The sequence below is a fragment of the Callospermophilus lateralis genome, chromosome 1, assembly GCF_048772815.1.
Source record: "Callospermophilus lateralis isolate mCalLat2 chromosome 1, mCalLat2.hap1, whole genome shotgun sequence".
Taxonomy (NCBI): domain Eukaryota; kingdom Metazoa; phylum Chordata; class Mammalia; order Rodentia; family Sciuridae; genus Callospermophilus; species Callospermophilus lateralis.
Genome location: NC_135305.1, coordinates 216,197,053 through 216,222,396, shown reverse-complemented (window position 1 = coordinate 216,222,396; position 25,344 = coordinate 216,197,053). Strand labels below are relative to the sequence as shown.

Sequence of the window (25,344 nt, the reverse complement as noted above, 5' to 3'; positions counted from 1 at the left end):
TTGATGGATCCTAGGATAGTCTTTTTAAAATTTTTTTAGAAATTTCTACCCCATTGTCCATATTGACTGTAGTATCTGAATATAATTCATAAATGAATGTCCATCTTGGGATGAGGCTTCAACCTCTGTACGAAAGGGCCGGAAAATTGAAAAAGCATTTTAGGATTGGTTTTCCCAAGGCAACTCTGCCCCCCAGGGACCGTGGCAATGAATGGAGTCCAGTTTGATTGCGCGACTGGGGAGGGCTGTCCCTGGCACCTCGTGGGTGGAGGCCAGGGATGCCACAAGGCGGTCCCCACCCTCGACAGCACATGCCAGCTGAGACCCTGCCCCAAATACCACTCTCTTGCTTCCTTCTCCCCTCTATTCTTGGCCTAGCTAAAACCTTAAACTTCAGGGCTTCTGTACAAATTGTCCCCTTCTCCGTGAAGCTACGGCTGATGTCCTCAGGCTTGACAAGAGCCCATCTAAGGGCTCCCCAGCCCACTGCGTTAGAATGGTCCTGGACCATGGGATTGTCAACCTCCCGACTTACAGTGTGGATTCCCTGGCGCCTCGAGGCAGCGGATTCTGCCCGGCTGTTAGGGGCCAGGAATCTGTATTCTTCTTAACCACCCTCATCGTCTGCCCCTACGGCGGTCCCACCGTGGGTGGCCCAGTGACCAGGGGAGTGTCTACGGTGTGGCAGGCGCCGTTAAGTTTCCTGCCGGGGAATCCCGGCCCACACACAGCTCCAGGAGGTAGGCTTTCCTGTCGTGCCCATTTTACAGAGAAGTAAACTGAGCTTCAATGAGATGACGGTGGCCAGGTGAAAGACTCAGAGCGAGAAAAGGGGCCAGGTGCCAACCAAAGCCTGATTCCCGGGAGAGGGAGAGCGCGAGCGCGGGGCGCAGGGTGACGAACTGGGGAGCGCGCTCGGAGGTGGGGGCCGCGGGGACCAGCCGCGGCCTTCGGATGCGGCCCCGCCCCCACGAGGGACGTGAAGACGCGGACCCCGCGCAGCGTGGGGACATGTGACCGACTGCAGAGGCCGCGCCGCCTCCCCCGCCCGAGGGGTGCGCGCTCCGCCGCAGGGCGCAGACCCCGGGCGCCAGGCTGGGTTCGGGGAGCCAGAGCAGAGGCGGAGCCGAGGCGGAGCCAGCGCGCCCCGTCCCCCAAGAATCGAAAGCGAAAGAGGGGCCGGGGAGGAAGGGCGGAGCCGCCGCGAGGCACCGCCCCCTGCCCTGCGCGGTGGCCGGACCGACGGGCGCGCCCAGGTAGGGGGCGGCCGCGCCGCGCAGTGCGGACCCTCGCCGAGACCCGCGCCGCCGCCGCCACCACCATGTCTCAGGAAGGGGTGGAGGTAGGAGATGGCTTCGGCTGGGCCGGGGGCCGCGACCGACGCCGAGGGGGCTTCGCAGTTCCGGGGGACTCCATCCGGAGCCAGCCTCCCCTCGGTGACGTTAGGCCCCCTCGGAGCAGAGAGCGACTCCCACGTCCCCCAGAGCGAAGCGCGGCCTCCCCGAGGGAAAGCGGGGGCTGCAGGGTCAGGGGTCAGGGACCAGGGGTGGTCTGGCCGTCCCCCGCCCCGTCCCCTAGGCCGGGCCGCGCGCTCCAGCCCGCACCCTCCCCCAGCGCCCCGCGAGGACTTTGGCTTTTTCCAGGAAGTGCCTTAAAGGGATGCGGGGGGAGCGGAGGCCAAAACCAAGGGTCAAGCTCAGGCCCGAAGAAAGATACCCAGAGATGGGGGAGGGCCGTCGCTCCTCTCCTTCCCCTACTCGAGGCCCCTGTCCCCATCACAGCTGGAGAAGAGCGTCCGGCGCCTCCGGGAGAAGTTTCATGGGAAGGTGTCCAACAAGAAGGCAGGGGCGCTTATGAGGAAATTCGGCAGCGACCACACCGGAGTGGGACGCTCCATCGTGTACGGTGAGCGGCCGGGCCCTGGAGTGGCGCTGGGACCACGTGGTCTGGGAGAGGTGTGGAGGGAGACCCTCTCCCCGGAGTCCCAGCCTGGGGGAGACGTGGGACCTGGAACTCCAACAGACCCCTCAAGGGCCCTTCCTTCACTGACTCTCCCTCAGGGGTAAAGCAGAGAGATGGACAGGAACTGAGTAACGACCTGGATGCCCAGGTAACCTGCCCCCTCGCCCCAAGGACTGGGTAACCGGAAGGAGAGAGAGGGGACCCGACCGGACGTGTGACCCACTCTGGAGCAAGAGGGCCTGGCCACAGATGGTCCTCCACTCATCAACCGACCTCACGCACTTTTTCCTCTCAATCCGTTTCTGGCCGGGGCTTGAAACAGGCAGTGCAACAGGCCAGGCTGGAGAGGCCTCCAGGTCAGGGAAGGCTGCCTGGGGCTGGGGCTGCCAAGACTTCACGATGGGGAGAAGGAAGCCCCGGAAAAGGAAGCGGAGGGAAGAGGGAAGACAAAGGTCTTCCAGGAGGAGGGAAGTCAGAAAGGGAACTGGCCCCAGAAGAAGGAGGGTTAGGAGCTGGGGAGGAGGGAGGCAGGGAACCCGTGTGTGAAAGGAAGGAATGAATGGCTTTGATGCACAGGTGCAAGATGGCCACCTGCCTGGTAAGACAGCTTTGGTGGTTGATAGTCTGAATGTCCCTGATGGAAAGGCCAATCAGAGAGTTATTAAAGAGTATAATAAAGTATGTTGTCTCTTTATATACATAGAGCATAGCATTACAAAAATAATAGCAATACATTGACTGAGCATTTCCCTTGTGGCAGGACTCCAGGAACTGACTTTTTTGTGGCAACAGTGAACCCCATTAGACAGGTCCTAATATGCATCACCCCATTTTACAGACAAGGAAAGTAAGGCCCAGCATGATGACATCATTGTCCAGGTTCATGCAGCAAGCAGGTGCTAGCTGGGATTTGAACCCTGGCCACCTGGAATCAGAGCCTGGCTCTGAGATGCCCCTTAATAACAACCCCAGGAACAAGTACCTTGCCCTACTTTCCACAGTTGGAAGTGACAGAGCCAGGATTCCAACCTGCCTCTGTCTGAATCCACGTCCCAAACACTTAGCCTAAGGCAGTGTGGCCTCAAGGAAGCAATATGTCAGTGTCGACAGCGTGTGGTGAGTCTTCAGGCAGGAAGAGGGTATGGGGTCCAGGCTCCGCCAGCCATGCTCACTTGGGGTACTCTCAGGCTCTGGGCCTCAGCTTCCTTATCTGAGCAATGGGAACACCGGGTACACCCTCCTCCCCCGGCTGTTGTTTGGATACCTGAGGCCACACTGGTGGTTCTCAGTAAGTGAGGCACCGCTCAGTCAGCTCCTGGGACTGAGGGGTACCCTATTCTCAAAGGGAGCCAGGGCCACCATGCAGGGACCCCTCCCCCAGCAAACAAGGGTACAAAGAGGCCCGAGAGCCTTGCCCAGTTTCTGCCCCAGTGTCTCCATCTAGGACCCACCAGAGGACATGAAGCAGGATCGGGATATCCAGGTGTGTTGGTGGCTGGGACAAGGCCAGGGTGCGGGATGAGGGAGGAAAGGCAGAGAAGACATCTGTCTGTCTGTTCGTCCGTCCATCCATCCATCCATGGCAGACAGCACAGGGGCAGGACAGGGACGCATTTGTAGGGAGAAAAGGGCTGACATTTATGTTTGTGGAGGAGGGTGACCCCCCTTCTCGTCCCCACCAACCCCATTCCACAGGCGGTGGCCACCTCCCTCCTGCCATTGACGCAAGCCAACCTGCGCATGTTCCAGCGTGCCCAGGACGACCTGATCCCTGCCGTGGACCGCCAGTTTGCCTGTTCCTCTTGTGATCACGTCTGGTGGCGCCGTGTGCCCCAGCGCAAAGAGGTGATGCTCCCCAGTTCGACCTTGATTCTGTCCCATACTTCACTCCTGAGCCCCATCCTCGCAGCCACCCCTCCAACCAAAGGACATGAGCCTCTGAGAGCTCGTTGACACCTCCAACCTTGGAGCCTGACTGTGAGCTCTGATCTCAACCCCTGGCACCGAGGTGGGCTCCTGACCTTGGATTTGAGAAGCCAAACCCCTGCCCAAGAGCCTGACCCTGTGCAGTTTGGCACCTACGGAGTTAAACCCGAGCCCCGACACACCGCGGCTGGCTTCTGCCTGGGGCCTGTAGGGCAGGGGGCCTGTGGGGCCCCCGCTGTGTGCCCACTGCCTTGGTGTCCACGTTGTCGCAGTGGCTGCCGTAGGCGGCCAGTGTGACCTGCTGGACATACAGTCCAGCAGCTCAAGCACCAGCAGCCACTGTGGTGCCACTGCACTGGCGACAACCCAGTGCCCTCTCCACACCCCAGGTGTCTCGGTGCCGGAAATGCCGCAAGCGCTACGACCCAGTGCCCTGTGACAAGATGTGGGGCGTGGCCGAGTTCCACTGCCCGAAGTGTCGGCATAACTTCCGGTGAGGGCACTGACCCCCACCCCACCCTCACTCCTGCCCCTTCCCAGTCCTGTCCCACCCTGTCCTGGCCCCAACCCCGGCCCAGCCTCGCCCTCGGACCCTCACAGCCCTGCCCGCCCCCAGGGGCTGGGCACAAATGGGGTCCCCGTCCCCCTGCTACGGGTGTGGCTTCCCCGTGTATCCAACACGGATCCTCCCCCCGCGCTGGGACCGGGACATGGACCGCCGCAGCACGCACACCCACTCCTGCTCGGCTGCCGACTGCTACAACCGGCGAGGTGAGCCCCACCACTGACCACTCAGGCGGCCTGTGTCCCCCGTGCGGCCACAGCCCCACCTGCGCTCATCTTCCGTGCTCCCCTTTCCTTGGCCCGAGTCTTGCCCATGGGGTTCTGAGGTCTCACCCCAGTGGCCCACATCCAGGGTCCAGTGGCCTCTGTTCTGGGCTCCTGTCTTATCCCTGCAGTCCCAGCTGACCCCGTGTCCCTGGCTCTCTGTAGTCTCCATGTGCTCGGTTTCCTGCAGCTCTGTCCCCATAATCTGTGGACTCGGTCCCTTCCTGGCCTCCACAGAGCCCCACATGGCCCCTGCTGCCTCATCCCGAGGCTCCTGGGACCTTGGGCCCCGTGACCTCAGCTCCTCTCCCTCCCCAGAGCCCCATGTGCCTGGCACGTCCTGTGCACACCCCAAGAGCCGCAAACAGAACCATCTGCCCAAAGTCCTCCACCCCAGCAACCCCCACGTCAGCAGCGGCTCCACGGTGGCCACTTGCCTGAGCCAGGGCGGCCTCCTGGAGGACCTGGACAACCTCATCTTGGAGGACCTGAAGGAGGAGGAGGAGGAGGAGGAGGAGGAGGAAGAGGAGGAGGAGGAGGAGGAGGAGGGCAGGCCCAGGGAGTGACCCCTGCGGGCGCACACACCAGACGCGGGCTCTGGATGCTCTGTGTTGTTATAAAATGTGAGCTCAAATCCGAGACAAGTGCCCTTGGGGAGCTGTCTGGGCCCGCGACACGGGTGGGGGGAACTCCTGGGTCCCGTTCTGGGGCTCTGGGGGGCAAATCCACAGTGGGAAAGTCCGGGACAGGCTCAGCACTGAGCCACAGAGAAGGTGCGGCCAGGACAATTCAGTCTTCTGCTGGGAAACACCCCGGGGCCAGGCAGACAGAGGCCCTGGCAGTCAGGGCCTGGCGGGTCGGATCAGCATGGCGGCCTTCTTGAGGGAGTACGCCCCGCCACGGAACTCAGCCCAGTAGACACCATCCTGGTAGCGGTTTCGGTAGTGGCCACCACGGTGCCACACACCGTTGAGGTTGGAGTGGGCACAGGCATGGTACCACCAGCCCCCGCGCTGGTACAAGGCACAGTTACCTGAGGGGAAAAGAGTGGGTGTACCTCACCAGATTAAAGGAGCCTCCCCTGCACGCCACGTGCAAGGCATCTGCCAACCATCCCCTGGTCCTCCCCAGTCTTACTGAACATAAGCCCTGATCCTCCATTTCCTCTCCAAAATAAAAACCCTGGCCTCCCACTTTGTTTTTCAGAGTAATAGTCTTAATGCCTTCCCTGTCTCCTTACCAAAGTACAAGACACACCTTTCCCACTTTTTTTTTTCTTTTTTTTTTTTTTAATATTTATTTTTTAGTTTTCGGCGGACACAACACCTTTGTTTGTATGTGGTGCTGAGGATCGAACCTGGGCCGCACGCATGCCAGGCGAGCGCGCTACCACTTGAGCCACATCCCCAGCCCAACCTTTCCCACTTTTAAAATTAGTCATCATCACTCATTCCTTTATCAGGAAAAAAAATTCCTGCTTCCTTTCTAGACTGTGCTGGGGTGGGTGCAGCTCAGTGGTAAAGAGCTTTCTTAGCCTGTGTGAGGTCCAAGATTTGATCCCCAGCGCACGTGTGCACACACGCACAAAATATCCTGATTCTCACCCTATGCCCTCAAAAACAGAACAGAATCCTAATTCTTGCCTCATTAGAGAGCTAATCCAGGCTCCCCATCCCCTCATCAGAATAAAAGTCCTAGCCTTGTTCTCTTGCTTTCCTATTCCAATACTTATCAGAGGGGAATCCTGTCCACTGCTTTTCATTCCCTACCCAGAACAGGAGTCCCACCTGCCCTACCCTCCCTCCAGAATAAGAACTCCTACCTGAATAGGAGTCTCGGTCTCTATCCACGGTGCTGAAGGGTTTGTCGTTGTGCCAAGAAAGAGAATCTCCAGCGTCACCGTGGTACTGGCCAAGCCGCAGGCGATAGTGGTCGCTCTCGGGTTCCAGAGAGAAGCTATCATAGTGGGCACGTGCCCCACGGCCCCCCCAGTCCTCCAGGAGCACCAGCAGCTCGTGGTCCCCCCGGCTGGTCAGCTGATGCACAGGTTCCAGGCCCAGCCAGTATTCCCCGTCAGGCCGCCCAAAGCCCACCTGGCGAGACGGCAGAGTCGGAAGGTCAGGAACAGTGCCCTGCAGCCCCGGCCCGCGCCGCCCTCCCTGCCCACCTTGTAGTGCTGCCAGGTGGTGAAGAAGTTGACGGAGCCGTCCTGGCGCCGCTGGATCACCGTCCACCCTCCGCCCTCCAGCTGCAGCTCACACCACGCGGACACCTCAAGCCGGCCCAGTCGCAGCTCGTAGACCCCACTCTGGCTGTGGCCTGCCCGGTGGGCCTCCGCACAGTCCTGCCACGGGCCTAAGGGCACAGGGATGGAGGCACAGCCCGGCCAACCAACTCCTCAGCAGAACAAGAGTCCCCCTCACTGGTCCCCTCACAAAACAGACTCTGCCCTCCCCTTCCCTCATCCAAGTAACACCAGCAGCCACTTCCTCACCTCACCTCGCAAGTCCTTCTCTCATACGAGCAAACGTGGAGCCCAGGGCTCTTCAGTTCTGTCATCTCCTCACCAGAATATATGTCCTGAACTTAGACTCTGAACCAACTCCACTCACCCAAGCAGCAGTCCTCCACCTGCTGTCCCCTCATCAAAATGAGAGTCCCTCCCCTCATATTTTCTCTCCTATTTTCACACTATGTAAGAAATTTTGTCTTTATATAAGCATTTCATTGTAAGATAGAAGCAGCCTTTCCTCCAGTCCTCCCACTATGAGAAGACTCTCCCATGAAAATCTTGACTCTTCCATTTCCTTCCACCCACACTGCAATGGAGATCCCCTGGCTCCTCACACCCCCTCATTTTACCTGATGGCTTGGTGGGGATCACAGGGGACCCTGCAGGCATAGGAGAGGCCAAGGGGCCCTGTTGTCTCCGGGTCTGGTCTCTCTGGGGCTCTGGGGCTGGGTCCAGCCTCCTGCTAGTGTTATTGGTGCTGCCCACCAGACTCAAGGGCACCACAGGCACCAGGGGCGGGGGCAGGACCTGGGGTGATGGAAAAAGTCAAGTGCAATTGCATCAATGCCCAGCTCAGGAGGCATGGTCTCCTCAGGGCCAGAGAGGACGTAGACTCTCCCAACGCCCCAACAGGAACTTGGTGGGGACATGTCCCAGCCCTAAATCCCCCCTGGAGATTCTCTCTTGGTCATCAAGCACAGATAGAGCTGGGCTAAAATTCTCTTTGGTGCTGAGAGCTTAACTCAACTGCACCTCAGTCTCCTCTGTGAAGCTGAAATAACAGGAGCATGTCCTACCTGATATTTAACAGATCCTCCCATCAACACCGTAAGATAGGGACTATCAAAGAGAAACTATCTTTTATGCAAAATCCAGGACCAGATATGTTCTAGAATTCAGAATGGCTTGGCAAAATTCTGAATGACAGGGATACACAGTCATTGGTCCTTGTACACGGTAATATGCTTGAGTGGAGGAGCGTACATGAATATTCACATTAAATGGATAAGTAAAGGCTATAAATAGCCCCCAATTATATTTTGACCCAAATAAGTAACGAAAGGAACGGATAGGAATCTCGTTTCCAGGTTTTTCGGATTTCGGAACTGCGGATAACATCCTGGGGTTGCAGAAGGCCCATTTCACAGATGATGTGCACAGCAAACAGATGCTACTGAGAAAGGCTTTGTGGTTACCTGCTGCTGCCCACCGGCGCCCCCCGGGCACAGGCGCTCCAGGCGGGCGATGAGGTCGCTCTGCTGGCTGACCAGCTGTGCCAGCTCTCGGAACTTGACGTCCAGCTGGTGGAAGCGGGCTGCGGCCTGCTGAGCCTCGGCGGACGCATTGAGCACGCGTTCCCCGAGAAGCGCCAGCGCAGCGGCAGGCTCCGCCCCCTGGCTCGGCCCCGCCCCCGTGCCGGCCTCATGCTGCAGCTGCGCGCGCAGCTGGCCCAGGCGCGCGCTCAGGCCGCGGCTCTCCTTGCGCAGCGCGCGCACCTCGCCGGCCACTGCGCCGTCGGCGGCGGCCAGCCTCTGCAGCTCGCGCAGCAGCTCCTCGTGGCGGCCGACGCGCATGCGCAGCGCCGCCACCTCGCTGGCGTTCACGGCCTCGGAAGTGGGTCGTGCTGCAGCCGCTCCGCTCCAACACACGGCGCCGGTGAACTTCTGCTGGGGCAGTACGAAGGTGTAGGTGCAGCGCGGGGCGCCAGCCCGCGCCCACGACGCGCCCAGCAGGAGCAACAGCGGCAGCGCGCGCAACCGGGGCACCGACATGACGTTCCTGCAAGCAGGGGAGGACAGGAGGCGGTTGCACCGGGAGCCCACGTCCGGCCCCCCATTCTCAGGCCGGGCGACGCACGCGGGCATGCGTGTGTCCACTCCTACTTGGCCGCGGGTCCGGGATCCGTCTCCATCTCTTTCTCTGAGACTCCCCAGGGCGATCCCGCTCCCGATCCAGGCGCCCTGCGGTTAAAATGCCTCCTGCATTCATTCATCAAATGCTTATTGAGCGCCGACTGTGTGCCAGACTCTCTTCTAGTCGTGAGCAAAGCACAAAAGTCCCCGCCCTGGCGGGCAAGAAACAAATATAGGATTCGTAGAGTATATCAGTCAGCCGGTGCTAAGTGCTAAAAATAACGGTAGCGCGGAGCGGGAGGGATGTGAAGAGTCCACACAGGGGCTGCTGGAGAGGAGGTGGATGCGGACGAGGGAAGGCTTCCAGGAGGAGGTGACGGCAGGAAGTCGTGGGAAAGTCTGGAGAGAAGCAACCCCGGCAAGGGTAACGCAAGGGCAAAGGCCTGAGTCGCCCACGCCTGCGGTATTACGGAAAATGTAAGGAGCTGGAGCAAAAGCAGAGGGAGGACGCTTGCTTAGCATGTGCAAGACCAGGGGTGCCGTCCCCGCACCTCAAAAAAAAAAAAAAAAAAAGCAGAGGAAAGCGGGTGGTGAGATCGGGGAGAGGCAAGTCTGGTAACAAAGCCCTCCTCCTCCAACCCAGAGTGAGCACATCTGCTTCCCTTCATAACAGACCCAGGCCTCCGCCAAGCCTGTGCGCCTCTGTTTAGATCCTGAATTCCTCCAGCCCCCTGCCCCCACCCCAGGGTCCCAGCTCATGACACCACCTGGCTTTCCTTACAGCAGCTGCCCCCCGCCCGCCGCCCGCCGCCCCCCGCCCCCGGTTTCCAGCACTCTGCCCTCAGCAGCCAGTGGACACCTTGACCTCAGGAATCTGTTCCTATCCTTCCTCTACTCAACCTTCAGTAGTTCCCACCTCACTTAGCGTGAAAGCCCTAGTCCTCCCAGTGACACACTCTGCCTCCTCCCCTCCCTGCCCTCACCGCCTCCAAAGCACCCAGGAACAGCACTTGGCCAGATCCTGCCTCAGGGCCTTGGCATTGCAGTTAGCTCCACATGCAACATTCTTTGGATTTTAACGTGCCTCCCCCCATCCTGGTTCAGGTCCCACTAGATCTGGGCTGCACTCCCTGTCACTCTGTGTTTTTCAGTTTTATGCCCCACTCGTTGCTACTTATTTGTTTACCCCCACTGCATTCCCCAGGGTTTCTGGGGTTTCCTTGGCTGCCTTATCCTGTGCCTAAAACAATGCCTAGCACTCCTCCCCAGGCCCCAGGCCCCCAGGTCAGGTGTGCCCTAGCCCCAGGTGTTCCAAGTGCTCCTGCAGGTGAGCTCAGACAGGATCTTTGCTGGCAAATGGATACTTTTGGCCACCACCCTGGCCCTGCCAGAGCCACACCTATGTCCTCCTCACCTTCATCTCTAGGCCCACCAGGGTTCACACCTTTGCAGTCTCAGAAGGGGACATGCATGCCTGTGTGTGCTTACTGACCCTTGGAACCTGAACGCCTATCCACCCCATCTGCCCAAGTGCCTGTTTGTGTGGCAACAGGGACGCAGCCTCAACCAAAACACAGAATCTCTGCCCTCCTGGATCTGATAGTGTCCTTGGGAAAACTATGGAATACTCCACAGGGAAGTCAGAGCAATGGAGCTTAGGAGGAAAATCAGATAGGAAGAGGGAGAGTCTGGAGCTGGGGAGAAGGGACTTAAAGAGAGGGATCAGGAAAAGTCTCACTGAAAGGGCGACACTTGCGCAAAACCTGAAGGAAGAGAGAACGGGAACAGCGTTCTAAGCAGAGGAAACAGTAAGTGCAAAGACCCTGAGGTTGGACCTTGCTTTGGATATGCCCAGGGAACAGCAGGGGAAGCCCGTGGGTGTGGAACAGAGTGAGCAAGAGGGAGAGCAGGAAATGAAGGCACAGAGGTAGCAGGACATAGGGTGCTCAGTATTTGGGGCCTTGAGGAGGACTTGGGGTTCTACTCTGAGTCGGGGGGGGGGCAGGAAGGGTTCTGAGTGGTGGAAGGGCCCATTTGCTAATTGTACTGACACACCAAGAAAGAGCTGTCAGGGTCGGGAGGGTCTTCTCTTGCCCTTTCCAACACTCAGTCTCCCACAACAGGAATGGACCAAATCCCCTGGAGCTGGAATGTGTGTAAAACCCAGCGCCTTTCATGTTGTCAGCCTGGGGTGGTGAGCAGGAGGCCTGGGAGCCTCCTCCGCCCAGCCAAGCAGAAGCCAGGGTCTCCTGACAAAGAGACTCAGCATCCACCTGCACTCCCACCTCTCACCTCTCACAACCAAGACCCTGAATCCAGCGAAGCTCACAGCAGGCACAAGAAGTCAGAGAAAAGCTGAGGGTCCAGGAGGGCCTCTGAGCTAAGGAAGGGGAGAGGCTGGTGAGAAAGAAGGAGAGAGAAGACTTGGTAACCACCCCCGGCCCCCAGAATCTGGGAGTGGAGCAACTGTAAATATTTAGCCTTTCCCACGTGAGAACTGAGGCAGAATTGCCAGACCCCCCTGCCCAGGCCACCAGAGCCTGATAACACAGGTCAGTGCCCTGGACGTCCTTTCTCTTCCTCCCAGTGGAGCACAGAGCGTGGGAGGCTGCAGGCACTGGTAGGACCTGCAGGATCCCAGCCCCAGACACACATCCCACATAGAAGAATAATGATGGAAAGCATCAGTGGGCATCTACTGTGTGTCTGACGCACCTCTAAACTCTACACCTTTTATCTCATTTAATCCTAGAAGCCCACTCCAGATTCTCTGTGTAGCATCATTTTAGAAAAGGGAAAAAGTTCAGAGAGGGTGAGCCACTTGCTGCAATCACACAGCCAGAAAGGGATCACAGTGGGATTCAGCCCAGTAGCTTGGCTCCTGAACTCACACATGTAACACAACAGTCACACACATGCATGTGCATAACACACACACTCGTGCCGTTACCCAACAAAACTGACAAAGTACTGCACAAAGCAGCAAAGATAGACAAATGAAGTTCATGTACACATGACTACTAGTTCATCTAGCACACCCACAAAGACAACGAGGGCTAGGGACATTGCTCAGTGGATTCCATCCCCAGCACACAAGAAACACAACGAAGATCTAGGCAACAATTGTACGTTCAAAATATGGCCACACAGGCACACATCCAGTGAAACTCAAAGGGAAACATCCACGGGTTGTGGGTCCGGGTCTGTGCCTCAGACATGAACACGCCAGGTACATGTGGCCACACACAGGCAGCACAGAGACACCAAGCCGGCACACAGCAATGCCCAGATGCCCATCTGCCAAACCATGAATGTTTGTTCCTCATTCACTGGGTCACATTTTCACAAAAGTCAAACCACACAGGGACAGAACAGGAGGAAATAGCCTTGCAGTCTTTTCTCAGAGGTAGAAAGAGATTCATGCAGAGCCCCCCACCCCACCCCCCAAGCCGGCCGGGGCCTCTGACCTGTATGAAGGCCCTGCCGGCCAGCAGCCCTGCACCGGGGGAGCAGCCTCCTTCCCCACTTCCAACCGTCCTGAACTCCTGGAGTAACCCGAGTGGACTCCGGGGCTGCAAGAGGAAATGATTGTCCCAGATCTGAGCGAGGCTGCCAGGCTGGGCTCTGGGCCGGGGCTGGGTCCCCCACCCTCAGCCCCCGCCGGCTTCCCCATTGGCAGCAAGAGAGGAGAAACCTCCTAAGTCACAGACTGAGGGAGGGAGAGAGGCCACCGAGTGGAGAGACCTAGGGAGAAGGGAGAGACAGGGAAACGATGGAGAGGAGAGGGGAAGGCTGGAAACCGACTGATGATGTTGGAGGAAAGGGAGGCCGAGATGGGAGGACAAAGGATGGGGAGGGGGCAGGGGCTGGGGGAGCCGAGAGAGGGCCTGGGCGGGTGGCCTCCCCTCCCAGGCGAGGTTTTGGGGGAAAGCCAGAGGCTGAGGCCAAGACCCGGGCTCTGGGTGGAAGAGGGCGGGGTGGACTATTCACGAAGCGCCCGCCGTGCCCAAAGTCTCCGGAAGTTGAGGTGGAGTTTCCATCCTCAGCCCATCGGCCGACAGGACGAGAATGAAAAACCGCCATGGCCCGATTCCCTCCCTGGCTGCTCCTGGTGCCAAGGTGTCAAGCACTGTGTGCACATTCCGTCTCTTGGCTCGCAGCCCAGGGCAGACAGTTCCACCCTCACTTTGGGGTACTGTAGGATCCTCAAAGTGGAGACGTAATGGCGCCGCTGGACGAAATGGGCCCAGGCGGGATTCGAACCTGTGACTAGGCTTCTCCGCCGCCCGGAGCTGTTCAACCCCGCCCTGGTTTCCGTAGAAACAGACACCGGTGTCTCCATAGCAACCCCTCCAAAGATTTTTCTACACCCCGCCCCCGCTCCCCTCGAGGCCACTTAGTGCGCAGGCCCGCCCGATGACGCCATCGGCTCCGGCGCCGGAAGTGAGCCGCGCGGCGCCGGAAGTGGCCGGCAGAGGCGGCCTCGTGGAATAGACGGCAGCATGGGGCAATCGGGGAGGGTATGTCGCGGCGGCCGAGGGTGCGGGGAGTACCGGCGGCGTCCCGGCGGAGGCCGCGGCGCTCACCGTTCGTCTGTCGCCCCCTCAGTCCCGGCACCAGAAGCGCGCGCGCGCCCAGGCGCGGCTCCGCAACCTCGAGGCTTACGCCGCGCAACCGCACTCGTTCGTGTTCACGCGGGGCAGCGCGGGTCGCAGCGTCCGGCAGCTCAGCCTGGACGTGCGTCGGGTCATGGAGCCGCTCACCGCCACCCGTCTGCAGGTCTGCCTAGCTATCCCGCCTCTACCCACCCTGGGCCGTCATCGCGGCTGAGGGCCGACTCTGTGAAACCTCGGGAGCCCGCTGTGTCCCGACTGGAGAACGGGACCTACCAGAGGACAGGGTCTCTGCATCTAGCTTGGGGCTTAGTTGAGCAATGGGGACAGCAAAGCGTAGCTTCTCTGAAAGACCTGGGGCAAGGCTTCACTGGGCTTCTGATTGCTCATCTGTTAACGAAAGGTGCATAGGAAGCAAGGGGCAGAGATGGCACTTAACTAAACCCTGGTTCTAGCGATCGAGACCCTCAGCTGAAGGTCACTGTCTTGGTCAGTGAGGAATACCGCTATTTGTTTCTTTTCCTTTTTGTAATTTCTAGATCCGTAAGAAGAACTCGCTGAAGGACTGTGTGGCAGTGGCTGGGCCCCTTGGGGTCACACACTTCCTGATCCTAAGCAAAACAGAGACCAGTGTCTACTTTGTGAGTGGGCATCCACACCTTTCATCTCCCCCAAGCCCTCTCCTTCCTTGTCTCTCATGATGAAACCCTGTGCCTCTGAGCTGCCATGATTCTGGCTTCAAAGTAAACGCTCTGAAGAGACAGGCAGAGGTTCCCACTTGCCCTGCCCCTGCTGAATACCTGCATCTGCACTGATCCTCTTTTCTCCTGCAGAAACTGATGCGGCTCCCAGGAGGCCCCACTTTGACCTTCCAGATCAACAAGGTGAGGGGTGGAGGTGGTACAGGGGCCATGTTAGGTAGGAGCTGGGCTTGGGGATGGCCCCTGCCACATGTGAGTGATAATCATCCACTCCTGTCCTGCCTTGCAGTACACACTGGTGCGCGATGTGGTCTCCTCGCTGCGCCGGCACCGCATGCATGAGCAGCAGTTTGCCCACCCTCCCCTCCTGGTACTCAACAACTTTGGACCTCACGGCATGCATGTGAAGCTTATGGCCACCATGTTCCAGAACCTGTTCCCCTCCATCAACGTGCACAAGGTAGGCTGGGCCTCTTGTCTTGGCAGATGTAGCTGGATGGGTCATGGAATGGGTACCACCAGCCCTTTATTAATGACCTTATTTGATAGAGGGAAAACAGGTTTACAGAGATGAAGTCATTGGCCTGAGGTTAGAATCAAGAGTGTGCGACTAGTTGGGCACAGTAGTGCGTGTCTGTAATCTCAGCACCTCAGAGGGCTGAGGCAGAATTGCAGGTTCAAAGCCAGCCTCAGCAACTTAGTAAGGCCCCGAACAACTTAGACCCTGTCTGAAAATAAAAAGGTGAGGGGGGCGTGAAAGAGTGCAGGACTGGAGTTTTGTTTGGGGCTCATCATCCCCACTGCCGCCACCATCAGAGTTGGGGATTAAACCCAGGCCCTTGGGCATGCTAGGCCAAGGACTACAGGGTTTGGTTTGGTTTGGCACCAGGGATTGAACCACCCAGGGGCACTTAACCACAGAGCCACATCCCCAGTCCTTTTTTATTTTGAAGCAGGGCCTTGCTAAGTTGCTGAGGCTAGCTTTGAATTTGGGATTCTCTTGCCTCAGTCTCCTGAGCTGCTGGGATTACAGTCGTGTGCCACCGCGCCCAGTAGGACTGCAGTTTTTTTTTCAGAGCCCCAGCCCCTAGTCCATGTTGGCAGCAGTTCTCCTGCTCAATAGGGAATCTGATGTGGGCACCACTTGCAGCACCAGCAGCTGCATGGCATCACCAGTGCTCCCCGCCCAAACATGAGGTTCCTGGAGCATGGCCAGTGGCATGGGGCCTGCTTGTCCAGGGTTGTGCAGGCTGCAGGCAGCTCACTGGGTCCCTTCTCTTCCCTCAGGTGAACCTGAACACCATCAAGCGCTGCCTTCTCATCAATTACAATGCTGACTCCCAGGAGCTGGACTTCCGCCATTAGTGAGTGCTCTGAGAGGGAGTGAGGGGTGCAGAGCCAGGCCTCCTTGTGCAACTGATGACAGCGCAGCTGCTGAGACTCCGTGATTGCTCAGTCTCAAAGTAAACGCTCTGATGCACTGCCCAGAGGCAAGGGGCACAGAGTGGGTTCTGATGCTATGACCTAACGCCACCCCTACCCCACCCCGCTTTTGCCTTGCAGTAGCATCAAAGTGGTTCCCGTGGGTGCAAGTCGGGGGATGAAGAAGCTCCTGCAGGAGAAGTTCCCCAACATGAGTCGCCTGCAGGACATCAGCGAGCTGCTGGCCACGTGAGGAGGGCTCAGGGTGGGAGGTCACTGCAATCCAAGGGCCCTAGAACTGTCCCTGGAGTCTGATCACCTGCTGAGTCCCATGTGTCCCCACAGGGGTGCAGGGCTTTCAGAAAGTGAGGCGGAGCCTGATGGCGAACACAACATTACTGAGCTACCCCAGGCCATTGCAGGACGTGGCAACATGCGGGCCCAGCAGAGCGCAGTGCGGCTCACAGAGGTGATGCTTGGTGGCAGGGGTGACCTTCTCTGGCAGCCCCAGCCCCAAAGGAAGAACTGACTCTTCCTCTACCCCCTATCCCCCCAGATTGGTCCCCGGATGACACTGCAGCTCATTAAGATCCAAGAGGGCGTCGGGGAGGGCAACGTGCTGTTCCACAGTTTTGGTGAGGCTCGGGGTGGCCAGGCTCGGGTTCAGGGATACGAGGCCAGCCAGGGTAGGTTGTGGTGCTACAGCACGCAGGACCTTGGTGATCTGTGTCGTCCTGTTCAGTGCACAAGACGGAGGAGGAGCTGCAGGCCATCCTGGCAGCCAAGGAGGAGAAGCTGCGGCTCAAGGCCCAGAGGCAGGATCAGCAGAACCAGAATGTCCAGCGCAAGCGGGAACAGCGGGAGGCCCACAGGTCCGTGTGGACAGCTGGGCAGGCGGGATGGCCCTCCAGTAGGTGGCTGGCTGACACCATCTCCTGCAGGAAGAAGAGCCTGGCGGGCATGAAGAGAGCTCGTGCTGATGGGGACAGTGATGCTGAGGACCCAGGGGTGCCCCCAGAGGCCGAGGGGGCTGGCCAGCAGGAGGAAGAAGATGAAGCGGAGTATTTCCGCCAGGCAGTGGGCGAGGAGCCTGATGAGGGTGTGTGGCAGGGTCCTGCAGCTGGGCACCCAGGACATGGTTTTGGTCCTTGGGGGCCCTGACGACTGTCTTCCCACAGACATGTTCCCCAGGGTGACCAAGCGGAGACTGCACACTGGGCCTCCAGGCAAGAAGCAGCGGGTGAAGGAGCGGAGGCCTAACCGGGACAGGGGTCAGGACGGTGGCCGGAGGCCTCTGAAGCCCAAGAGAAGACCCACAGGAGTCCAGGACAAGCAGGGGCACAGAGGGACTGCCCGAGAGCGCAGCCGGGGAAGACCACTGAAGAGAAGGGCTTGAGTCTGAGCCCAGTGATACATGGAATGCCCCAGATTGGGGCCCAAAAGAGCTGCCCCTGTGCAGCCCTCGGTTTCCTTTCATAAAGGAGCGGTAGCCCAACCCCCAACCCCACCCCACCCCCCACCCCACCCCCACATCAATAAAGACTGAACTTGGCGGGGTCTGAAGTCTGCTTTCTGATGGATGGATCAGGGGCACCTGGTGCCCAACATGACAGCCTAGGAACCAGGGCTAACCTGGTTTCTGCCCCAAGTCCTGGTGCATGTCCCCCACCTCAGGCAGTGAGGGGCGGGTAGTTGACTGTGGTGTCCTGTGCTGAGGCACTGGGCCCCTCCGGGGCTCCCCTCCCCCAGGTCCCTGAGCAGACTACCTTCTGCTGTGGTGCAATGAGGAAGGAAGCTGAGCGTCTGACTAGCTCTGCAGGCTGAGGGAGGGGCTGCTGGGGTGGAGCCTCAGCAGCGCTCGGCGTGGGTGGCAAGCCACAGGCTGGCTGATCAGGCCATGGCGGCCACCATCTCAGGTAAGGAGCAAGTGCTGGACTAATTAAAGGTCGAGTGGAGACATGGCAGGAGTTAGGCTGCTCAACCCAGGTGGTGACAGAGGGGCTGGTCAGGGGTCTTTAGGAAGAGGGGAGAGGGTTAAAAGGTGCTTGGCGGGAGGCTTCAGAGCCTTCTGAGGGGCAGGCTGGGCTGGAGCAGGGCTTGTGCATCCCCAAGAGCTAGGGGCCAGCCTGCCACACAGAACAGGCCAAGTTTTCAGATCACAAAGCTAAGGCTGAGGGAGGGGCACACAAGGGGATCAGAACCAGCTCTGGGGCACATGGTCCCCATGCTGTACTGAGGACAATGACACAGTGGCGCTTCCTGCCCTCCTGGAGGGGATTCTGGTGGAAATGTTCATTATAATGATCAAAAGAAGATAACCTGGCTATGGAAAAGAGCAGGGGAACGGGGCCAGAGGACATGAGCGATGCACGTCCGACGTGAGGGAGATCAGTCCTCTTCCAGACATGGTCAGATTCCAAGGGGTAGCAGGGAGGGTGACTTGCATGACTGGCTGGTGACTCAGTAACTGGGCAAGAAGAACAGCCAGTGCAAAGGCCCAGGGGCTGGACATGTCTTAAGGATCAGCCAGGAAGCTGGTGGTTTGGGGGTTGCTGTAGGGAGTCATGGCTGTGGAGAACACGAGGGAGGGAGAGTGGGAGGAATGGTTCCTTCAGGACTTTGTGGGATGGAACTTTTTTTTTTTGGGGGGGGGGATGCTTGGGGCCAACCCCAGGCCTTTGCACAAGCCAAGAACATGCTCTTCTGCTGAGTTCTAACCCCTGCAGAACTGACCTTTCTGAAGCAGGAGCCATGGAGGTCTGTGCAGGGTGAGGGATGAGACCTCCCTCTGGTGCTCACAGGCACCCTCTGGATTGTAGGGAGGACACAGAAGGTGAAGCAGGAAGCTGGAGGTCCAGGGCTCACAGGGCTGGTATAGGTGGGAGATGATGGGGGCTGGCCCAGGAAGGGGCTAGGGAAGGACAGATTCTGATGTAGCACTGCTGGGACTTGCTGATAGATTCGACTTCAAAAAGGACTAGTGTAAGTTGGGGACTCCCTGAGGTTCCTGCTCCTCTGCCCTGGGGCCCACGGCTCTGCTCTGGGTAGTCATTGCTGACCTACATGCAGACCACCATGAGAGCACTGGCCCTCTGCTAGTGCTCAGCTGGTCCTCCGTGACCCAGCAAATTTATCAGCTAAGTAATAGAATCTCTTGACTCTGGGCCAGATTCCATTGCAAGAAGGAGCCAAGGCTGGTGTCCCTTGCAGGACATGAGGACTTAGGGAGATGGTGCACCCAGGCCCCAGCAGGAAGAATCAACCTCACTGCAGATGTGGGCTGAGGGCAGCAGGAACCATGCTGAGGAAGGACAGAGCTCAGCTGTTCACATCCCCCGCCCACAGGTGACAAGTCCTGCCCTGAGAAGTTCACAGCAGCTGCTGACCTTGTGCTTAGTAGCTACCAGCAGGACTTCCTCTGGCCCGTTCTGGTGGCTGCATTCCTGGTGGCCATGGCTGGCAATGGCCTGGCCCTGTACCGCTTTGGCAGTCGGGAGCAGCGGCCCTGGAACCCAGCTGTGGTCTTCTCTGCCCAGCTGGCCATCAGCAACCTGCTCTACGCCCTGACGCTGCCCCCGCTGGCCGCCTACTTCTACCCACCCAAGAACTGGCGCTATGGGGACATGGCCTGCCGCCTGGAGCGCTTCCTCTTCACCTGCAACCTGCTGGGAGGTGTCATCTTCATCACTTGTATCAGCCTCAACCGATACCTGGGCGTTGTCCACCCCTTCTTCACCCGCAGCCACCTGCGGCCCAAGCACGCCTGGGCCATCAGTGCCACTGGCTGGGCCCTGGCAGCCCTGCTGGCCGCCCCCATGCTCAGCTTCTCCCGCCTAAAGAGGCCTCAGCAGGGAGCAGGTCCATGCAGAACAGAGAGGCCTGAGGCCTGCATCAAGTGCCTGGGGACAGCAGATGACCACCAGCTTGCAGCCTACAAAGCCTACAGCCTGGTACTGGCAGGGCTGGGTGGTGGCATGCCACTACTGCTCTCCCTGGTGGCCTATAGTGCCCTGGGGTGGGCCGTTTTTCGCAGCCATGGTATGACAGCAGGTGAGAAGCTGCGGGTGGCAGTGCTGGTGGCCAGTGGTGTAGTCCTCTACGCCAGTTCCTACATGCCCTATCACATCACACGGGTGCTCAACGTGGATGCCCGGCAGCGCTGGTACACCCGCTGCCCAGGCTTTGCAAATGAGACCCAGGCTAGCGGGGCGCTGGAGCTGGGGCCCTATCTGGGCTTCCAGGTGATGCGGGGCCTTGTGCCCCTGGCCATCTGCATACACCCCTTGCTCTACATGGCTGTGGTGCCTAGCCTGAGCTGTTGCCGCCAAAACTGCCCACAGTGTGTCGGAGGTCACCCAGAAGACAAGACTCCTGGCCAAGACCTGCCTCTTGATAATGACAATCTCAGAACCCCAGAACCCCAGGCCTCTGAGCTGAGCCTGTGACCCGCCTGCTCTCCCCACCAGGCACTGGGACAGGACTAGAGTGAGAACCAGAGCACAGCAGGCAGCGGCCCTGACGCACCAAGAGGCCTCCGAGCTGCCACTGCCTCCCCAGAGAAAGGCCTGTGCCCCTGGCCAGGGTGGGACAGCCGAAGCCCAGGCCAGCACACGATGGATTCCTCACCCATAGCACCCAACCAAGAAGGCCCCGCGGGTTTAGGGGGCCAACACCAGCCTGGAGAGCCCATGGCACCACCCCAGGGAGGAGGCGCTCAAGAATGAGGAGGACACACGTGGGTGCTTTGAGCCTTTTAATGCCCTTGGAGTCCCCTGCTCTTGGAGGCTCCTTTCCGTCACAGAGGTCTAGGCTGGACAGCAGTGGCAGTGGTGACAGGTGGCTCAGTTGGTTGATGGCCTAGAGAGGGAGGAAGTGGTGAGGACAACAAAATGCAGGACGTGATGGCACCCCAAGACCCCCCCCCCACAAACAGCAGGGCTCTGGGGGAGGGGGGAGGCCAGGCAGTGTGGTGGCAGGGCACACGAGGAGTCAGGCTAGCGGTCACAAGCTGGGCTCTGCCTGCCAGACTGGTGGTGGGTCCCAGGCAAGGCAGCTGTCACCAATGTCTGACGGCCCCTTTGCCAGGTTTTTTTAGAAAAATGACAATAAAGGATGGCCAGTTCAAAACAGCCTTGATGATTCAGTTGGGGTGGGACCCACGTCAGCCTCAGTGTGATCTGTGACAGGGAGGGGGCGGGTCGGGGGCAGCAGGGGTCTTACTTGGCCCATTCCACATTGAGGATCAGGTGGTCGTAGCCGAAGCCAGACACCCCGGCGATGGCACGCGCGGCGTCCTCCCGGCGGTGGAAGCTTATGAAGGCAAAGCCCTGGAGGAAGGCGAGGCTCAGCAGCCAGAGCCGGGACAGCCCCCGTCCACCTGCCTGCCCACCCCCGCCACTGCCCATCCACCTTGGACTGGCCAGTGGTCTTATCCTTAGCCAGATAGATGCGAGAGATGGAGCCAAAGGGCCTAAAAAGCTCCTGCAGGTCTGTCTCACGCGTGTCCTCGGATAGGTTGGTGACACGAATGGTGGCGTTGTCATCAGCTGTGCGGGTAGGGAACAGGTGATTATGAGAGGAAGGCCCCACCCCATCCCACCCCACCCCACAACAACGCAGGGGTAATTACAGGGTGCTGGGAGGCGTCCACCAGCCAGCCTGGCACCCAAATGCCCCTCACCTCTGCGGTTGGGCTGCATGGACTCCCCACGGCGACTGGCCCCATCCCGCAAGCTCGGTGGCACGTACTTCCCAGTCTTGTTCTGTGCGGCCTGCACGGGCTCCAGTTCTGCAGACCCAAAGTACGGTCCCAGTGAAGCCTTGCCACATGCCACAGTGACAGACCTGCCCGACCACCCAGCTCCAACCATGCCTAGACACAGGTACCATCTGCCAAGCCACAGACGTCAGGCTGGTCACTTTGAGGCCTCTCAGAGCCTCAGTGTCCACAATGACACCACAATCACATCCAGGAAGAGGATACTCTTTGAGCACCCTGCCAGCAACAGCAGCAGAGCAAGGGCTCACAGGGCAAATGCAGTCCCAGGCACCCACAGCCCAAGGTCAGATAGAAAGGGACAGTTCCCAAGGTCTCCACACATGGCAAGTGACAAGTGCAACTGCATATAAGCCCCCAGAGGACCATCCAGACTCACACTCGCTCCCAGCGGGCTGAAGGGCTGAGACCTCAGACAGGCACTTGAGTCCCACAGACACACACACTCAAGTCACGATGGTGAGGAGAATCAGTCAGGGAGTCACATACAAGGGACAGCCACATCCCAATCACATTCAGTGCAGTTACACACACAGGTGTGGACATGAGTACCACCACTGAGAGTGTCTGAGCACACACAGGGCCCCAACAAGGAGACAGGCCCAATGGAACACAGCCACAGATGCTGTTAAGTAGGAGATGACAGCTACAAAAGGGACAGCACCTGTACACACAGAGCCAGCTCAGCCCAGGACTCTCCAGGTGCCCAATCCCACCCCGCGCCACCCCAGGTCATGCCGTACCTCCCGGCAGCTTCTCCTTCTCGCCCGTGGACAGGCCTAGCTGCTCTGCCAACTCCTTCTGCATGGGCCCAAGCGTGTCCTTGTACGGGCAGCGGGTGGTCCAGTGGTCACCCTTGCAGATGCGACAGGACACTATCTTCTGGCCCTTGAGCTTGTTCATCGGATCCTCCTCCTCCTGGCAGTTCAGGTCCTGGCAGGGAAGCAGGTGGCAGCAGCTCAGAGGGGGCTGCTTCACCCCTGCTACCACCACCCTGGGCACCAGCCCCACCCTCAGCCCCACCTACCTCTTTGCTGGTGATGAATGTCATGGAGACATCATCACTGACTGTGGTGGTGGCCACATTGGGGCCTGGTGGGTCAAACTCTGAGTTCCCGAATTTCTTCCAGTTCTAGGCTCAGAGAGGGATAGGTCAGGATAAAGACTGGGGTCCCACACTGGGGCACCCCAGGCCTACCACTGCCTACAGTACCCCATTTTTACTCTCTCCAAACACCTCCCCATCATGGGAACAGTGACTGTTCCCATTTCTGAGTGTGTGCCAGGCTCTAGCTTTGTGCCACCTATAGGAAGCAGGGGCAGCTCTCAATCAACACAAGAGTTCCAGGTGACAGAGACTCAGGGTGAGGTGGGAGCCAACTACATAGTCAATAATTCCCAGGGCAGCTTGCTGGGCCAGCTCCCGCCAGGAGGCAATGCTCAGGAATGTGGGGGGTCACTCAGAGTGAGGAACCTTGAGAGACTTTAAACAGTGAGCCTCAACTTACCCCCTATAGAATGGGGACCACAAATGCTCCCTGGGCTGCTATGGAGATCAGTGCCTGGCATGGTGTCTGGCACAAAGTGCAGAGCAAAGTGTATTAAATGTACTTAATGCTGTTACTTCTTCCAGAAGCCCTGAATCCTGGGCAAATGAAAGCTGCTATGCCACCCCAAGGGAGGGCTAGTTCCTCCAGGTAGACAGTCCAAGAGGAATAAGAATCTAGCCCCAGGACAGGTATGGTGGCACACACCTATAAGTACAGCTACTCAGAAGGCTGAAGCAGGAGGATCTCAAGTTTGAAGTCAGGCTGGACTACTCAGCAAAACCCTATCTCAAAAAAACATTCTTTTTTTTTTTTTTTTTTAATATTTATTTTTTAGTTTTTGGCAGACACAACATCTTTGTTTGTATGTGGTGCTGAGGATCGAACCCGGGCCGCACGCATGCCAGGCGAGCTCACTACCACTTGAGCCACATCCCCAGCCCCTCAAAAAAACATTCTTTTTTTAAAAAAATGAGTTAATGTGCTGGGGGTGCAACTCAACTGTAAAGCACCCCTGGGCTCAATTCCTAATAAACTTATACCAAAAAAAAAAAAAAAAGTTGGGGATGTATCTCAGAGGTAGAGTGATTGGCTAGCATATGCAATGACCTTAGTTCAATCCTTGGTATGAGAGGTTAAAAAAAAAAAATAAAAAAGAATCTAATACTGTCTACTTCTGCACCCTAAACTTTTCAAGGCCCCAGAAAAATTCGAAAATACTCAGAGCTCAATTCTGCTTTGATAACACAGGTGCAAACAGTTAAACCCTTCCTCCAACAGTGATTCCTGGGTCAGTTCCTAAAACAGGGGAAGGAGGGTCTCACCTTCCTCCTTGCAACAGCCTTAGAGGCCTTTCGGGTCTCAATCCTGAAGGTGCGGACAATCTGTGGATGAAAGGGGAGAGTGTCAGGCTTCCTGCACTCCAAAGTTCCTGGGACCAGGGGATCTTCATCATCAACCCACCCAATCTATGTGTCCCCAAGCACCAGGGGACTCACCCTCTGTCACCACTCTAGCCTCACCTTGAATTTTTTGCCGTCTTCATCTATCTTGTACTCAGTCACTGTCTTTATGTTTCCATTGATAACCTCCTTAGGAGGTGGCAGTGGAGCTGGGAGAAGGGAAAAGTTTAGGGAGACTGCCCTGGGTAATGGAGACCCAGGTGGGAATGTGGCTGGGGAAACACAAGAGTTCCAGGTGACAGAGAGAGACTGGGGTGAGGTGGGAGACAACTACATAGCCCAGGGGTAGAGTGGAAGAGGTCACTTACCTCCTGGAAGTAGCTCAGGTTCTGGGCTGGTGTCGCCAGTGGCCAGAGGGATGCCCTTGAGGAGCTCGCTGGTGACACATTTGTCTGTCAGAGGGAGTGTGGGAAGAAAGGTCTAAGCTAAGATGAAAGGACCTCTGGGACAACTCCACACCAGGAGCTGATGAAGACGGGACCAAGGGCAAAGGGCTGGCCAGGCATCCGGCTGGGTGGTGACCCTAAGCAGTGGCAAGGGTAGGGATCCCGGCCATGAAAGTGGGGGGCGGCCCATAAAGTCACCCAGGCGCTAGTACAAAGGCAGGCTTTCCAACTTCCTCCCTGGAGTAGGGAGCAGCTGTGAAGACTGTGGCAGTGACATGGGAGTTGGCAACAGGCAGGACCCGAGGAGGATGGCGCGGGGAGGGGGGGGAGCACCAAAACAGGCGGCAGTGGGGTGACCCAGGGCGACCCGCTACACTCACTCACCGTCCTCTCCTTCCTCTTCCACCTGGTCGGCCCAGCTGGGCTTCGAACTGCGGGTACAAGTTTGCGGAGAATGGCGGTTGGGTCAGTGAGGGCCACCCTCCGCGGCCTTGGCACATCTCGGCCCCATAACACTCCCCAGAATCCCCTCGATCGCCTCCCGACAGCTCCTCCGCGACCCCGTACTCACTCAAAGTCTCCGGTCGGCATCGCCAAGTCTTCCCCACGCAGCTTAAGCCCGGGCCAGAGGGCGGAAGTGCGGGGGAACGAAACTTCTGGTTCCGCCGCCGGCTAGAGTAGCCCGGTCTTCACGTCCACAGCGCCCCCTGCGGATGGAGGTGGACACGCCAGGGGCAGACGCCCCAGGACGCTGGTAACTAAAGTTAGCGGAGCTGATGCCATCTCAGGATTTAAGAAAGAAAGAAAAAGAGAGGGCGGGGGAGGGGAGAGGGAGGGAAGGCAGGAAGACAGAAAA

At 58.4% G+C, this 25,344-nt stretch overlaps 5 protein-coding genes and 2 non-coding genes across 8 annotated transcripts; 5 read left to right on the top strand and 2 right to left on the bottom strand.

The window, feature by feature from the left end:
• Nucleotides 1-1,038: 1,038 nt before the first annotated feature.
• On the top strand, nt 1,039-6,223 carry Shfl (shiftless antiviral inhibitor of ribosomal frameshifting). Of its 2 annotated transcripts, XR_013090701.1 has the most exons (9): nt 1,039-1,342; nt 1,782-1,905; nt 2,061-2,110; nt 3,407-3,445; nt 3,658-3,807; nt 4,278-4,381; nt 4,505-4,659; nt 5,035-5,339; nt 6,024-6,223. XR_013090701.1 is itself a non-coding variant. In XM_076849095.1 (8 exons), the coding sequence occupies exons 1-8, from the start codon at nt 1,322-1,324 to the stop codon at nt 5,280-5,282; spliced, it is 891 nt and encodes a 296-aa protein (XP_076705210.1). In that variant the 5' UTR covers nt 1,039-1,321; the 3' UTR covers nt 5,283-5,909. The 2 variants fall into 2 exon arrangements, 1 of the variants encoding a protein (XP_076705210.1); XM_076849095.1 differs by lacking the exon at nt 6,024-6,223 and having other exon boundaries at nt 5,035-5,909.
• On the bottom strand, nt 5,559-12,584 carry Angptl6 (angiopoietin like 6). The gene is made up of 7 exons (XM_077109532.1): nt 12,549-12,584; nt 11,374-11,478; nt 8,425-9,007; nt 7,579-7,756; nt 6,884-7,071; nt 6,539-6,809; nt 5,559-5,749 (listed from the first exon to the last, which is right to left on the bottom strand). Exons 3-7 carry the CDS (start codon nt 8,998-9,000, stop codon nt 5,559-5,561), a joined length of 1,404 nt encoding a protein of 467 aa, XP_076965647.1. The 5' UTR covers nt 9,001-9,007; nt 11,374-11,478; nt 12,549-12,584.
• A 956-nt stretch (nt 12,585-13,540) lies between these two features.
• On the top strand, nt 13,541-17,363 carry Ppan (peter pan homolog). Its single transcript, XM_076871444.1, has 12 exons — nt 13,541-13,601; nt 13,690-13,860; nt 14,234-14,335; nt 14,528-14,578; nt 14,685-14,855; nt 15,683-15,759; nt 15,959-16,066; nt 16,163-16,286; nt 16,374-16,452; nt 16,560-16,689; nt 16,759-16,916; nt 16,996-17,363. Exons 1-12 carry the CDS (start codon nt 13,584-13,586, stop codon nt 17,211-17,213), a joined length of 1,407 nt encoding a protein of 468 aa, XP_076727559.1. The 5' UTR covers nt 13,541-13,583; the 3' UTR covers nt 17,214-17,363.
• On the top strand, nt 14,380-14,465 carry LOC143384303 (small nucleolar RNA SNORD105). Its single transcript, XR_013089288.1, has one exon. It is a non-coding gene; the product is annotated as a small nucleolar RNA SNORD105 (small nucleolar RNA).
• LOC143384352 (small nucleolar RNA U105B) lies at nt 15,802-15,881 on the top strand. The gene has a single exon (XR_013089296.1). It is a non-coding gene; the product is annotated as a small nucleolar RNA U105B (small nucleolar RNA).
• A 351-nt stretch (nt 17,364-17,714) lies between the features above and the next one.
• Nucleotides 17,715-20,262, top strand: P2ry11 (purinergic receptor P2Y11). Its single transcript, XM_076857695.1, has 2 exons — nt 17,715-17,733; nt 19,163-20,262. Exons 1-2 carry the CDS (start codon nt 17,715-17,717, stop codon nt 20,260-20,262), a joined length of 1,119 nt encoding a protein of 372 aa, XP_076713810.1.
• A 295-nt stretch (nt 20,263-20,557) lies between these two features.
• On the bottom strand, nt 20,558-25,141 carry Eif3g (eukaryotic translation initiation factor 3 subunit G). Its single transcript, XM_076871441.1, has 11 exons — nt 25,060-25,141; nt 24,873-24,919; nt 24,411-24,494; nt 24,163-24,251; nt 23,965-24,024; nt 22,621-22,725; nt 22,337-22,526; nt 21,498-21,605; nt 21,227-21,363; nt 21,038-21,144; nt 20,558-20,674 (listed from the first exon to the last, which is right to left on the bottom strand). Exons 1-11 carry the CDS (start codon nt 25,077-25,079, stop codon nt 20,659-20,661), a joined length of 963 nt encoding a protein of 320 aa, XP_076727556.1. The 5' UTR covers nt 25,080-25,141; the 3' UTR covers nt 20,558-20,658.
• Between the last annotated feature and the right edge of the window lie 203 nt (nt 25,142-25,344).